General features: G+C 41.0%; 2 protein-coding genes across 2 annotated transcripts; one reads left to right on the forward strand and one right to left on the reverse strand.

Moving 5' to 3' along the window:
• Nucleotides 1–333: 333 nt before the first annotated feature.
• On the forward strand, nucleotides 334–13,446 carry LOC105233093 (centrosomal protein cep290). Its single transcript, XM_049459224.1, has 17 exons — nucleotides 334–717; nucleotides 783–886; nucleotides 958–1,137; nucleotides 1,201–1,635; nucleotides 2,152–2,738; nucleotides 2,800–2,989; nucleotides 3,051–3,174; nucleotides 3,227–4,357; nucleotides 5,757–5,910; nucleotides 5,968–6,193; nucleotides 6,254–7,041; nucleotides 9,040–9,172; nucleotides 9,245–9,804; nucleotides 9,870–10,002; nucleotides 10,066–11,105; nucleotides 11,168–11,363; nucleotides 12,981–13,446. Exons 1-17 carry the CDS (start codon nucleotides 495–497, stop codon nucleotides 13,308–13,310), a joined length of 6,534 nt encoding a protein of 2,177 aa, XP_049315181.1. The 5' UTR covers nucleotides 334–494; the 3' UTR covers nucleotides 13,311–13,446.
• Nucleotides 13,325–15,215, reverse strand: LOC105233088 (nedd8-activating enzyme E1 catalytic subunit). Its single transcript, XM_011215044.4, has 5 exons — nucleotides 14,921–15,215; nucleotides 14,180–14,849; nucleotides 14,014–14,095; nucleotides 13,719–13,944; nucleotides 13,325–13,655 (listed from the first exon to the last, which is right to left on the reverse strand). The coding sequence occupies exons 1-5, from the start codon at nucleotides 15,102–15,104 to the stop codon at nucleotides 13,447–13,449; spliced, it is 1,371 nt and encodes a 456-aa protein (XP_011213346.2). The 5' UTR covers nucleotides 15,105–15,215; the 3' UTR covers nucleotides 13,325–13,446.
• Between the last annotated feature and the right edge of the window lie 163 nt (nucleotides 15,216–15,378).

Raw genomic sequence — 15,378 nt, forward strand, 5'->3', positions numbered from 1 at the left:
TTTGTGAGGTGGGTATGATTACTTGGAAGAATAGAATCCAGATTGACAAATGTGTAAAAATTCATCAAGATATATACAGTCGTATACTGCATAGACAGAGCGTCCAAATGGCAATCGACATTCTGGTAGTTTTGATCAACATAAACCGCTATAATAATATTCGATTTATTATGCTATAACAAGCGATTTAGTTACTTTTAGTTTTTCAAATAATTTGTCGATGAATTCTACAATATAAGCACTGGAAAAATTATTAAAAGAAATCACCCCAACACCAAAACACCCCTAATAACAGTTTTACACCATAGTCAAAAACCAGCTAGCGGTTTTGTTTTTTGTTTAGGTTTTTGTTTACCTGTAGTTGCCCGGGCGACCAAATATTTGATGTCATTAACGCTGTCAGTGCCACAAGCAGAAAAATTAAACGCCAACAAAATAGCAGGAATATCCAACGCGGGTATTTTCTTTTTAATAATAATAAGTGTAAAAGGAAAATGGAAATATCCGAATTAGTGTCGGCACGTAAATTTCGTGAATTTAATACAAAACAAAAGGAGGAATTATATGAAACTTTACTGCAGTTAATTGTGTCCATAGAGGAGATACCCAAGAAGTCGCTGCGACGCACTTTGGAGGTGACTTTGGCTGTCTTGCAGTACAAAGGCGATCAGGCCAGCGCGTTGCGCTCACGTCTGGAAGATAAAGAGAGCAGTGATGGTGAGGAAAAGCAATAAATAATTGGCATTTAAAAATATTCTACGAAATTTGGATGATTTTTATAGATGACTCACGTACCGAACGGTTGAAAGATGAGAACGAAAGGCTTAAAGTTATGTTGGAAAGACTAGATGATGAAAAGTCAGAACTGAAAGCCAAAGTTAAGGAGGTATTAAATTGAGTTTAATGACAAAGATAACCCTAATAAGGTCTTAAAATTTGATTCATATCTTTCAATAGCTCACTGAGGATATTTTTCAACTCCAAAAACGTCTACAAGAAGCCGCTCAAACTGCGGCCACAGAGGTTAGCGACAAAGACTCTTCCGATCCACTATCCGAGTTAGACAAACAAGAGGATCTACTACGAAATATCAATTCGAAAAATAAGCACATAAAACGTTTACTACGCGAAATAGAGGTTTGGCGATTTCAATATAGGATTAATTGTATAGAAACTGTTTTTCTTAACGCTACCTTGCAGGCGCTTCAAAATCAAAATATCGCACAGACAAAAACCATCATCGAATGTGAAACCGAGTTGCAACAGAACAAAACGAAGCTGCTACAACTTAGCGCCGATATAACGCTCGTCGACAGCGAACGAAAGGCGTTAAAAGAAACCGTTAACGAACTGAATATTGAAATTACCCGCTTGGAGGGCAATATTACTTATCTTGAGGAGGAACGTGAGAAAAGCGAACACGATTTGAAGGCTTTCATTGAAAAATTAGAAATAAGAGCACAATCTTGGAAGAATATGTTGGATGCAAAAGAAAAGGAAATGAAAAAGTTGCGTGCGCGTCTGGAAAAAGTCGGAGAGGCGGCGAGTTACTCAGAGCATACAACGCATCTAGGCAAGGAGGATTTGGGAAAAAATAACACCGATGATGATGAAGAAACTACCAAACTTTTACATGTAAGTAGGATAACGGTTTGGTATATAATCAGTCCCTCTTTGGAGATAGAAACCATCTGAACGTAAACATGAAAGCTTCTTCGCAAATTCTGAAAATTGGGTTGCAAGCGGAAGGTTTTTTAAACACGAAACTTCATTGACCGCCTCAGTCGTGCAATTTGACGCCTTTAGACTATTTTCTGTGGGGCTATGTCAAGTCTATGGTCTATGCCAATCAATGCCAACAAGCCAGCGACGATTGATGAACTTCGTATGAATATCGAACTTAAAATTGGAGCAGTATCGACCGATTTATGCGTGAAAACCGTCCAAAATTGGGTTCAGCGTTTTAAACTTCTGCAAGCGTGCCCGTGGTAATCATTCTAAAGAAATCGAGGTGCATACATAATGGCATCGATTGTACTTTCGCAAGAATACAAAATTTCTTTGACATCTTTTGTAGCACTCTTTTTGAAATACCCTTTACAATGTGGTACTTACCCCGTTCATTATGACTATAAATCCGTTTTCTTGCAGGCTGTCGAATCACGCGATAAACACATCGAGTCTCTAGAGGCCAAGATTAAATATTTGGCCGAAGAAATGATGTCTTCCACCAGACTAATGAACCAATTGTCTGCTGAAAAGGAGGAAGCGCGAAATCCTAATAAAAGTCGTGCTTGTTGCAAGACAATTGAGGAATCCCTTCAGGCGGCAAATGAACGTTGCCGCGAACTCTCGGAAATGTTGGAGCGCAGTGAGGAAGATAATGCGCTCAAATCCAAGCAAGCTCTGCAAGCGATTTCAGCACTGGACGCATATCAACGAGGCGAGGATGGACTAGTAAAGGCGTTACGTAAGTGCACTGCACTGGAACAAAAGGTAATCTCACGAGACAAGCAAATACGCGCGCTCATTATGGAGCTCAATTCGATGCATGAAATAGCACATGAAAATGGCATATTACGTAGACGTTTGAACATACCCGATGACATGATTATATCAGCGAAAAACTTGGTGGCGAAAGAGCGCAACAAAGAAAAAATGATCGAAAGGTTGACGTTAAAGCTGCGCGCCTCGGAGGAAATGCGGCTTCAGCTAAAGTTAGACAAGAGTGATTTGAGGTAAGAAATGCTTCGATCTTCGGAAAACACTTGCTATTTTTATTTACACATTTAACGGCAGGAAGGAGTTGTTGGAGTTACAGAAGCAACTACAAAAACCCACTCAAGCTACGGTCGAAGACGATAGGGCGACATTGGACAGCCTGCACATTCCTAGCGAAGTCGGCGAAGTTACAGACAGTGTAAATGCAAACAATGGCGAGAACAATGAGCAGGTTAAATTCTGCACGAACTGCAAGTTGACGCTAGATGTGAGTCTCTAAATAACTTTAGCGTTTAGCTTACAAATATAAATACATATACATCCAATAGATACCAGATGAAAGCAATCAGGTTATAGCCACCAGTCAGCTGAAATACCAGGATGTACTTGATGAAAATGACACATTACGCGCGGGTATGATGGAGATTCTAGAGAAACTTCGGGAATACGATGGTACAATTATTGTATTTTCCAACGAATATCTCAATAATCTTAATATTTTTAGCTTCCTCCGACCACATCACCATCGACACGGAAATGCTCTACCGACTGCTCGAGGCTTTGCGCACTAGCTCGGTGCCAAATACTCCGAAACGACTACAAAATGAATTGCTAGCTTTGAAGGCACGTGAAGAGGCTTTACGTACGCTTATACAGGAGCAACCACAAACACAAAGTCCGGCTGCCGAAGAAAGTGACGAACTCAGCTCTGTGGAAAGTATGCGTGAAGGTAGTGAGCTACGCAATGGCTACGAAGAAGATTTAACCCTCAATTTACCCAATCTTATGGACTCTTCCACACGGCCAACTACGCCGAACAAGAATATCATACAGAAAAAACTGCCAATAATAGATGGAGAATCAACGGTTTGTGTTACCGAAACACGTGATCTCGAAGTACAAATATCCGAGTTGAAAATCTACCGCCGGAGGTTTGAAGAAATGCAACAGCAAATGAAAGCAAGTGACAACGAACTGACACAGCGTTTGGCTGAACTGAATAAACAACTTATCAGCGCGCAGCTAGATCTCAATAATGAAAAATCATCTTACGCTTTCATGCGAGAGGAATATGATAACACGCTCAGCGAAGCCAAACAAAGTGAATTGCGTAATATCGAACAGGTGGTAACTTTGCAAAAGGAGCTGAACGCGCTAAAAGACAAATTGACTACTCTCGAAGTAGAACGCGCACAACTGTTGAATGCCGGAAACTACAGCAAGGAAGACTATTTACAAGTGCAAGCGGACAATACGAAGCTAAGAGCACAACTAGCATTTCTCGTTGAACAGCTTTTTGCCGGAAAATTGGGTGACGAACTTCGAATACCAGATATATGTTCCGATTATGGTATTATTGATGAAAACCTACAGTTGGACTATTTAACCATTGAGGAATATCGAGGTTTACAATTGTCGCTGAAAGAAGCACAGCAGCAACGCGAGGAATCGCTGCGAAAGTCAGCACAGCTAGAGAGTTTACTAGAGATTGCACAGTGTCAAATTCAGTCACAGCAAAAGTTATTGAATGAGATTACAGACAACCATGTTAACTTACGACATCTTGTGGCCGACCTACAGAGCAACACAGAAGAAAAGCTACTTATGGCGAAAATGCAACGAGAACTCGACGGAGGTAAGTATTGTTGTTTCACAATCATGTCATCAGGACTTTGATATCTGGATCCGTGGATAAAACTTTGGTATTTACAATATCTAAGAGCATGAGTGCATGGGCAGATTTTCCGGGGAAGGACTTTGCGGAGGATGCAAATTCAATTGAAAACCCTAAGTATATCGTATATCCTACGAGCTCAGTATTTCTTTTTTCTTCATTGGCGTAGACACCGCTTACGCGGTTATAGCCGAGTTTACAACAACGCGCCAATCGTTCTTAATTTGAGATTCCAATTTTAACCAGGTCCTATCCCACCTGGTTTTTCCAATGGAGATCTTCTGCTTCCCCCGGCGGTTGTGTTACCGAACTGCGTGGAATACTTTCGGAGCTGGAGTGTGTTCTTCCATTCGGATAACGTGACCTAGCCAGCGTAGCCGCTGACTCTTAATTCACTGAACTACGAGTATGTCAATGTCCTCATATAATTCGTGTAGGTCATTGTTCCTTCGAATACGATATTCGCCGTTACCAATTGCGCAAAGGACCATAAATCTTCCGCAGAACCTTTGCCTCGAAAACTCGTAACGCCGACTCATCAGATGTTGTCATCATCCATGCCTCTGTAGGACGATAATAACGAGTGACTTATGGTTTGATTTTTGTTCGTCGAGAGAGGACTTTACTTCTCCATTGCCTACTCAGTCTGAAGTAACATCTGTTGACAAAAGTTATTCTGCGTTGGATTTAGAGCCTGGCATTGTTGTTGGTATTAATACTTGTTCGAAGATAGTTGAAATTATCTACGACTTCGATGTTATGAGCGACGACTGTTTATTTAATGACAGGAGATTTCTTTTGCCTTCATTCACTATCACAATGATATCTTGTACCTTCCGATTAAGCTGTGCAGCTCGAATTATTTTCTCCAGCAGTAGATTGAAGAAGTCGCAGGATAGGGAGTCGCCTTGTCAGAAACCTCGTTTGAGTTTACACAGCCGTTCTGCAGGTCTGTGCCCCTCTGATAAGATCTAAACAGTTTGTTGACGGTGGGCTTTAATCTTTCACATAATACGCTCGATAGAACCTTATGTATATATGATGTTGAGCAGGCTTATCCCAGGGTAGTTCGCGCCGATTATAGTCCCGTTTTGTGGACTGGGAAGAGCACACTTAAATTCTTATTTTACTACGCCTCAATTTTTGCAAACTCTATAAATTCAAGAATCCCAATGGAGAAACTCGAAACATAAGACGATCTCTTCTCTGCTGAAAATATCTAGGTCTTAGGCTTCGATCGAATTTTCGGGTCTTATCTGTTTTCATGCAGATTATCATATTTATGTAACATAAATACGTTTTGACCAAAAACTAGGTTTATATAAAAGCTTTCTTTCTTCTTAATTCTTTTCGCTTAAAGCCAAACAGGAATTATCGAATTTGCACTTCGACTTTGACCAACTTAAACAGAAGTGCGCTCTATTAGAGCGTGATAACATCGCAAAGGAGCAAAAGTCTGTCGAACAATCCAAACGCTTTCAAATGGAAAGCCATAACAAGGAAGTTAAAATTAGGTAAGGATTTTACAAGTAAGCTTTAGAACCAGTTTAATACAGTTAAAAATTTACTAGATTTCTTCAAAAGTCGCTTTATGCTCTGCGGGAGAAATATGCCAAATTTACACCACTTATCTTCCTAACCAACTACATATTCGCATATACCAAATTTGTAAAGATGACTCTTCGAAATACTGAAAATAGTAAAGACAGTGAGCTAATCGAGTATGTTAAAAATGCAGTTGTCAGTAAGTTAAAAACCGAGAGTGGAGTCGCAGATGAGTCACAGAATTTAATTAAGGTATGATATGAGAAGAAAATAATATAAAGATATTTATTAAATGAAATAAAAAATCTTCAGATCATTAAGGCCGAAACACAGTGCAAGGTCCTTGAAGGAAGCCTAAACGAACTGCAAAAGAGGTACGAATCCCTGCAAGAGGAGCTGCTGGAGCAACGCTTAAGGTCAGCAAGAGAAACGGAGCACTGGCAGACAATTACAGCGCTTTTCGGCATAGATGGAAAGGACACAAGTGCAATAGTCCCTACTCTTGATGAAATAAAGGAAGTTGACGAAAAAATTTCGACGCAGAAAAATGTAGCCACCAATACTGAAACCCCAGTGCCAGCTGAACGTAAAATATCGACTAGCACAACTCCAAATGCCGTCAGGAGGAAATCAACCACGGTAATGTTAGATAAAAATCTCTCACCAATCGGCTCACCTATAAGACGCATACAAAGGGTAGATGCCACAACGCAAACCTCTGTGGTAAACCCGCCAGCAAGTGCGGTTGAAACTAGTGCGAAAGATCATGAAACGTCGCAAAAAATTATATCCAGAGACAGAGAAGATACTAATGTAACAGCTGATACGAGTGTGCCAGTACCTCAAGAGATCGCTACAGAGGAGAAAAATAAGGCAATCAAACCAGTTAACAATGTGGCGAGTAAAGAAACTAGCGACGCCATAGTACAAACGCCTGTTGAGAAGATGGCATGTCAAAGTGTGCAAACTGAAACTTCAATGGCCGTTGAACCAATAAAAACTCAGGATGAAAGCTCAAGCAAGGAGCTTCAAAAACGAATTATGGAAATGCAAGAACAAATGAACAGGCGAAATGTTGATCTTAACGAGTGCAAAAATGCGTAAGTTTCTAGTTTATAAGGTTTTCCTCAACTTTTATTTTTAATTTGAAAGGCAAAAGCAAATCAAAAAGCTTTGACTAGGTTTTAGGCATGTAGTTAAGCCAAATAACAGCTCCTTAGAAAGTTAATTTCGCGGAGTCGAGTAATAAAAAAATTCTACAGTTATCTCATTTTTAATACCTTCGAATTCGAAGAGACGAAATTTTTAATAAGATATGCCATACGACTAAAATTCTTTTGACTGCGGTGATATAATCCGTGTCCATGTAGATGGAACCTAGGGCCTTGAGCCTGCTTCTGCAAATTGCTAAACAATCCAGAATCAGGAGTTCTGGAGTTTCCTGTTCCCTGTCGCAGTTCGCACAAGATATTATGCCCAATTTTTAGAAGTACTCTCTGAGCCTACAGTGTCCTATATAAAGCGCGACAAGGAGGCGGAGTTCGGGGTACAACCCTCGCAAAAGCAGCTTGACATGACACATTCCTGCTGCCTGCTGCCAATACTGTTCTCTCCTCACTCTCGCCACCGTGCGGAGCAGCTCCTTAAAAGTGTGGGACCCCACTATGCATGGTTCCAACTCCATCATCCTGGAGGCTGCCGCAGAGCAGACTTGTTCGTCGGCAAGCTAATTGCCGGCGACCTCTTTATGCGGTTCAGCCATCCTTTACACTCCTCCAATAATAGCGATTTAACCTCATACGCTAAGATCGCCTTTAGTGCCGCTTGACTATCGCTAAGTATATCCATACGCTGGTTGCAATAGTTGCGGTGGATATTGAGTTATGTACACTGACTTTAGCTCGGATTTTTGCTTGAAATATGCTCGGAAAACGACCCATTGGTATGAATGGTTTGGTATGCAGTCCCACAATGCCTGCTTCAATGCCCTCCCTGTGTTCGAGCAGTATGTCTGGCGTGGAGTCATTCCACTCAGCCTTACTACCGAGATTAACATTAAAATTCTTCCCCTAGGGGCTTTATTTGTTAAGAGGATTTAGATGTCATAAGTACCAATAGGCCTTCCGATCATTGTGTACAGCCATCTTATGATACCTGCTTGCAGCCCCAGGATCTACCGGCTAGGCGTCTGCATATCACATGTTAGATCAACATACTTACTCCTCCGTAAGGTTGAGTCTAACGTGACGCCAAGAAATTTGACCTCTTTAGACACCTCAAACTCCCTGCCACCAAGTGTTAGGGGTCTCAAGCCCGGAAGAGATCTTCGCTTAGTAAAAGGGTTAACGGTTTCTTTTGCCGGGTTGATATTTTATCCTACCGTGTTGCACCATGCCTTTGCTAAACTTAAGCCCCTTTGAACTACTTATGTCGCAGAGTGTTCCCAAATTTTCCTCGCACCATTATGACAATGTCATCGGCGTACCCCTGGCATGGAAGCCCATTGGTATTGAGCACCTCATAGCAGGGTAGCCCCTCGTAATGCCAAGGCGAATCTTACATAGTACGCAGTAAAGCCTTCATCCATCTGCATACTGGAGCCAACACGTTCCTTTTCTCCAATGCTTTTTGCGTGGGACGCATTATCAAAAGCACCTTCGATGTCAAGAAAGGCACATTTCGCAACTTTGCCATTTTCCAGAAAATTCTGGAGTTCAGCCGTGAGTTAATACAGAACAATGTTAATAGATCTTCCGCATTCAGTGATGCAATCAAAGCGTTTAACTTACCAATCCAAGCGGGGTTAAATCTTCAAAATGAAAGTCCTTGGCCGAATAAAATCCAGGCCAGTTCTGGTAACGTTGTGGTGGAATTGTACTGGTTGTCGCAAGTTAAACTCATATCTATCCACAACAGATTTCGATATACTAAACATACTTATGTCTTGAGTGCACAGACTCCCGCATAACAATAACTATCACTTTGAATGCCACGCAAAACCACCTTACTGAACATCCCTCTCGCTTTGGTCCGAAGCCGTCGAAACAACCTGTTTATAACAACAAATATTATTACATTTTATTTTCTCCCATTTCCAGACTCTCGATAGCTAATAAACACATTGAAGAACTTCAGGGTAAGCTGGACTCTTGTAATACTTCAAATCAGCACGAAACCGAACACAAAGCAACTGTGGAAACAGCCGCCGACTCTAAGAGTGATATTATTGAAGTGAGAATATTAATTTTACATGTACGGTCCTTACATTATAATTTTTGTATTAATTTGAAACTCAATTCACAGAAAACCATATTCTCATTCCATACGTTGCTTGGTGAAAAAGACAAAGCCATTAGCAAATATCAAGAGCTCTTACAAACTGAACGGGAACAAGTTCAAATTGCCACCGCGAAACACAACAATGACATTGACGAACTCAAGAACACGATCGCGAATTTGAACTTCAACATCAAGACGAAAGACACCGAGATACTCGAATTGAAGACAAAGCTGGAAGTAGCGAGCGTACGAAGAAATTCTGCTGAGAAATTGGATGTGGCTACAGGCGCAGCCGGTGGTGGTGGCGACGATAGCGGTGATAACAGTTTAAACGAGTTGACCGATGAGAAAATTGAAGAGATGTTCCAACAAGAGCCTGTAGCGGTAGTGGCGGATGCACAAAATGAACGAGAACCTAAAGTCACAACAGAAGGGAATACCGAGCTGTTGGAGAAGCAGGACACAGAGTCACTAAAAGAGACAACAACATTGCTCAAACAAATAAAAGAACTGAAAGAGAAAGCCAGCTATTGGGAGAAAGCGCTTTTAGTTAAGGATGATGAGCTAACACTACTGAAAGAGAAGTACTAAGTTCAACAAATGTTTATAGATATGCTATGATTTTAACACAGAAAAGTATTTATTGTAGAGTGAGCCTTTATGAAGAGCGCGAAAAATCATTAGAGTGTTCTGTGAATCCAGAACTGGAGCAAATGCGAACGCTACTGGAGGAAAAGGACAAGCACATCAATGATCTGACGGAGACACTTAATAATTTTCATGTAATCTCTATTCAACTTAATTATATAAATTTTACTATTGAATAATGGCGTCTTCCCCCTCAGGATGACCAAAAACGCTTTATTAAGGATTCCTCCAGCTATTCGGCTGACCAGATAGCAAAACTGCATGCCGATCTGACGCGCACCGAAGCAACAAACAAAATTTACCATACGCAAGTCGAAGCACTGCGACGACAAATCACCAACCTGACACAGAGGGAGAAGCAAGCACGAGAACAGAATCAGTCGCTACGGAACCAGCTCATAAAACGTCCGGTGGTCTCAATTAAAACCGAACTAAATGCACGTGTTAAAACAGAGAACCTGCAGAAAAGGATACAAACACTCGAATTGGATCTGGAAGATGCTCGCGCACAAATACAACGCCAACAAATCGTACTCGAAGCAAAACGTGCGAAAAGTGCCTCCGAAGTAGGTTTGTGGGAGAAACAGAAACGTTGGCAGCAGAATGCTGAGAAATTCAAAGCTAAGTACGAGGAGACAGAAACCGCTTTGGAGAAAACACGTGCGCTATTGCAGTCGGCACGCAATATGATCGCCCGCTTGGAGAAGGAGAAGCAAACACACGACATGCGACACGGCAGAGCAAATCAAAGTGCAGGAATACAAGCTATGAAATGCTGTCGCACACCCTCTTGTCCGAACCTGCAACATGGTGGCTGCAAGTACACGCCGTCAGAGAGTCCCGAAACATATACTGGCGCAAGCAGCGAATGCAGTTCGCCGGTGCATAGCGCGCTCAACCGCCATAAGCATATTGACGCACATTTCTACGCTTCCGCTAGCCGTGATGTTAACGCGTACACTTCGACGGAAAAAAATCAACCGCATGCAGAGCTGATGGAGGCACTTAAAGCTCGGATCGAACTGCAACAACGCAAAATTCTGGCTATGGAGCTGGAAGGCAAAGGCAGCAACGCGCTGACAACCGAAATGGAGAAGTTACAGGAAAAATTGTCAGAGATTGAGGCGCAGAATATACGTTTGGAGGCGAAAAATCTGCAGTTGCAACTGGACAACGATCTCTTACGACAAGGCGATGGCACAGAGCGTTTGCAAAAACGCATCAAATACCTGGAAGAGTAAGTGTGCTTTAATCGTGTTTAACTTAGAGAAATCCGGTTTACTTGTTAATCTTTTACAGTTATATAATTGCTTTAAAAGAGGAAATGGCGCAATCGGAGGCACGACGAGAATTATGCAAGTGTACGGGTATCAAAGTGAATACTCAGTTGGGTCAATCAGCGGAGCAAACCATCCTTTCATTACGCGGTATTGTGGAGAAGCTACGCGCTGAAAATAAATTCTTGAAAGATGGACGAAGATCGTGCGATTCAAGAGTGAGTATAAAGTAAATTTAGTAAATCAATATGAGTCGGTTAGTACCGTTCCACGACAGTCGGGTCTTAGTAGCTGAAACAGACCCGGGATAATAGGCGACATAGGGCTGTCAACTCGACACCATTCCTCCAAATTACTTCAGGTATATTTGCCACTACAACAAAAGCATCTCTTATTAGTAAAACACATTGAGATAGCTCACATATTAGCCAATATAGGTGGTAAAAGTCACTCGGAAATTCGAAAATCTTTATATTGGGTATGTGGGGGCTAAGAGAAGTGTTGCTGTGATTCCACTCATTTTTGATACCCACAGGACAGATAGGTTGTTTAACGGATGCCTAATCACCGTTAGGATGGTAATGGTTAGCTATGTTTTCGTCGACGTCTTCTAACGGAAGGCCCAAGAAACGTGCAGTTTCGACTAAAAAGAGAGGTGTGTCATATGAGTGGGGTTCAGTGCATTCAAAGAGGTGACCAGTGTCATGCGGAGACTCATTGCACACAGGACATATATTGGATACGTCGGGGTCTATTCTGGATAGCTGCGCAGGGGTCACTCTTGTTTCGAGCTCTTCGTCTGCAATGACGATGAAGGTGTTAAAGCTCCACTGTAAATGGCGGTCAGTGCTTGTCGGAAGTGAGTTGCAACCCAAGTCTGGTCGGCGTATTGTCTGATGTCGTCGACTTAGTTGAATAATGGCCTCTGGATATTCCTAGGAGGTAGTTCCGCTCCAAGCAAGTGACTGCAAAGATGATATCTGCGAAAGCACCCCAGCAGGAACTGCTTGGTAGGAAGTTCATTATGTATTCGTAGTCCGGAGTGCAGTATTCTGACAGGTCTGGAGCTTCCTCGTCTGCATTTCAATGCATCCAGGCGACCATATTGGTGTGGCATATTTTAGGACCGACCGGCCGATTGCCTTGTAAGTTGTCAATAACGTTTCTTTGCTCTTTCCCCATGTGCTGCCGGCTAGCGACTTTGGCGATAATCGGCGTCATATGAGGAGTGAATGACTGTCAAAAGTCGCACCTAAAATTTTAGGATTATTGACAGTCGGAACCTTGACGCCATCGACTGCAATATTAAGGTCAAGTCTGTACTCCTTCGTCCAGTTTGTAAATATGATCGCAGAATGGGATCCATTGGTCCTTAAAATGGCTAAATTCATTGTATGTATTACAACTGACCGAGTTGGAGTTTGGATGGAGCCATTTGAAGCAAACGCAGCAGAAAAATTCCTCCGGCCCGGGTTGGACTCAATGCCAGCTCGAGTCCGGTAGATACGGAGCAACTCTGTTGTAAAGCATTGCTTCAGTGACGACATGCTTAAACTAAGACTTACCGATCTAAACGGGGTTGGATCTCCGAGAGGGAGAGCCCTTGGTCGGATAAAACCCGGGTTCAATTCCGGTATGCACAACAGGCTATTGTGGGATTAGCTAAACGGTTTTCTACTCGACTTGCACTCCTGATGTGAAAACTCAATGTGGAGGAGAGAGTGGAAAGGCCAGTGGTACCCTCTATTTCGGTATTCCAAAAAAAATATTTCAAATATTAATTTAATAATTTGCCTAGTCGAGCATATACGATTTATCCTTTTCTTCCTTTTCAGAATACAAACGAAGCTGCCAATGCCGACTTGAGTCGATTACAAAAATTGTACTCCGAATCGCTGGATAAAGTAGCAGGTTTGCAAGACGAATTGAATAGGAAGGCGAAATGCAAAATTTGTAGCAAGGCACAGAATATGGCGCAGACTAATGACGAACTGGCTTTCATAAAGGAGCAACTTAGCAAAAAAACACAACTTTTACAAAAAGCGAAATTTATACTCACACGTGCGGCAGCCAAGGAAAAGGTGCTCAAGGAGCAATTGCTAATGTGGAAGCGTAAATGTTCTGAGCTTCAAAATGTACCAGTTATAGATGAGATAAGTGAATAATTATACAGTTCCACTTTACAATAAATTATAGTTTTAAGTTATTGAATTAGTTCCATTGCTTTATAAATTATTGGAATTGTAGTTTCGAAAAGATGATAATATAAAATCATGTATTTCCATATAAGAAGCAAATTACTCATTTCATTTCCACTTCATTGGGATGGTATTTTAATATTAATTGTATTGTGGTGGGCATATTGACATCACTGACCATAATGCTTGCTCCATCATAAAGTCCCAACTCAGCCAGAGACATCGTGAGATTAGCACGTGTTTGTTGCTCTATACTTTTAACTGCTGACATGTACAGCGTTTTGTTTTTACCATCTATAATTGTGGTTAAGCCTAGACGTAAAAAAACATTTCGTTAAGATCGGGCATTTTAAGCATACTATTTTAAACACAAACCTGGACTCTTCAATTGAAAACGCTGACTTTCGCAGAGTATTTTAATTAAGTCATCGAGCGTAGTTGTGTTTGGATCATCGACATTTAAATCCTGTGGTGTGTTGCTGCAAGCCAGACATGTATCACTTTTTTCCGGTGGGTAAGTGTAAGTGTAAATGCCTTCGATGTCATTAAAATTCATGTAGTTGTTCATATTATCGTAGCAGCTCGTACCCAATTTGAAAACCTATAATATATAAATACATAAATACATAAATTTTAATAATTCATGGGTAAAAAAATGTTTTGCTTTTACCTCTGTGGCACAAGCAGCCGCAATAACAGCGTTGGTGCTTGCAACAGCTGGAATGATGTTTTTAATAACGCCTTGCACCAATCTTTCAATGTCAGCAATATTTTCAAAAGGAAAAAATACACATAGAAATGCTTGGGACTATTCTCATTAAGACGTGTTCACTTACCTATAGGTAATTCCCGAAATATTATATTGATTGGCACGCTCTAGTGAACGTTCGTACACCCATGCCACATGTTGCGGATCATCACCATCGAGTGGCGCGCTAAACGGATTCTCTTTTTCCCATTGAATTATTTTAACATATTCTATGCAGTGCTCTGGCAAACGCGGTGTATTAGCAATTGTACACAAGGGATATGTCACTTGTGGTGGAAACAAATCTAGAGTACATTCAATACATGATGTGAGTCCAGGTAAAATTACACGCGCATTTCCTTTAAAGCCTTCAGTGCCACCATCAATCAATGGTATTATCGTAGATGGATCAACACTACCATCTTCATTGTAGTCTAGCATAGATATTAGCATACCGTTTATCCAACGACGTGCAACAATGGAATCTAATCCACATACAATAATGTGAAATTGTGAATAAAAACTTTCATCAAAGTCTTGAATTTTAGCAAAATGTGAAGTTACATGACAAGTGGGTACACGCTCATTTATAAAACGTGCAGCACATTCTGCTTTCGATAATCCTAGGTCTTTGCGTCTGAAAAGGAATTGGCGATTCAAATTAGATAATTCAATTGTATCCATATCAATGACATGCAAATTGCCAAAACCCATCATAGCAAGATCCTTTAATAATTCACACCCAAGGCCACCGGCACCTACAAATTTATGTAATGTTTTATGTTTCTTAAAAAAATATATACATATATACACATAAGTTCATATTTACCGATGACTAGAATCTTAAGCACAGTCTGTAAAGCTTCTAAATTTTCGGCAGATGCGGTGAAGTCAGATTTGCAGAACGGACCCGGTCGTTCTAATATATGACGCAAACTATTCCACCGCTTGCTATTTAATGACGTAAGTGGGTTTGGCGAACCAGACAAAACCGATAATATATCTGCAGCCATTTTCACTTAACTACAAACTTAGCAAAAATAGTTTAACGAAATGTTGAAAAGCTGACTAAATATAAAAATTTAACTTTCAAATCAGCTGTTTTTCCAACTATTTCCCAGCCGGCAAAACACAAACCCGTAGTGTCTATACTTGAGAATTTTCCCCTTTTGTAGTACATTAATGAGGATAATACCCTCTGAAAGTGTATATGTTGTTTTTGCCAAAAAAAACTGTAATAACTTTATAAATGCAAGGATAGTAGGCAATGAAAAATTTTCGGGAGAT

Source organism: Bactrocera dorsalis, chromosome 5 (assembly GCF_023373825.1).
Source record: "Bactrocera dorsalis isolate Fly_Bdor chromosome 5, ASM2337382v1, whole genome shotgun sequence".
Classification (NCBI taxonomy): Eukaryota; Metazoa; Arthropoda; class Insecta; order Diptera; family Tephritidae; genus Bactrocera; species Bactrocera dorsalis.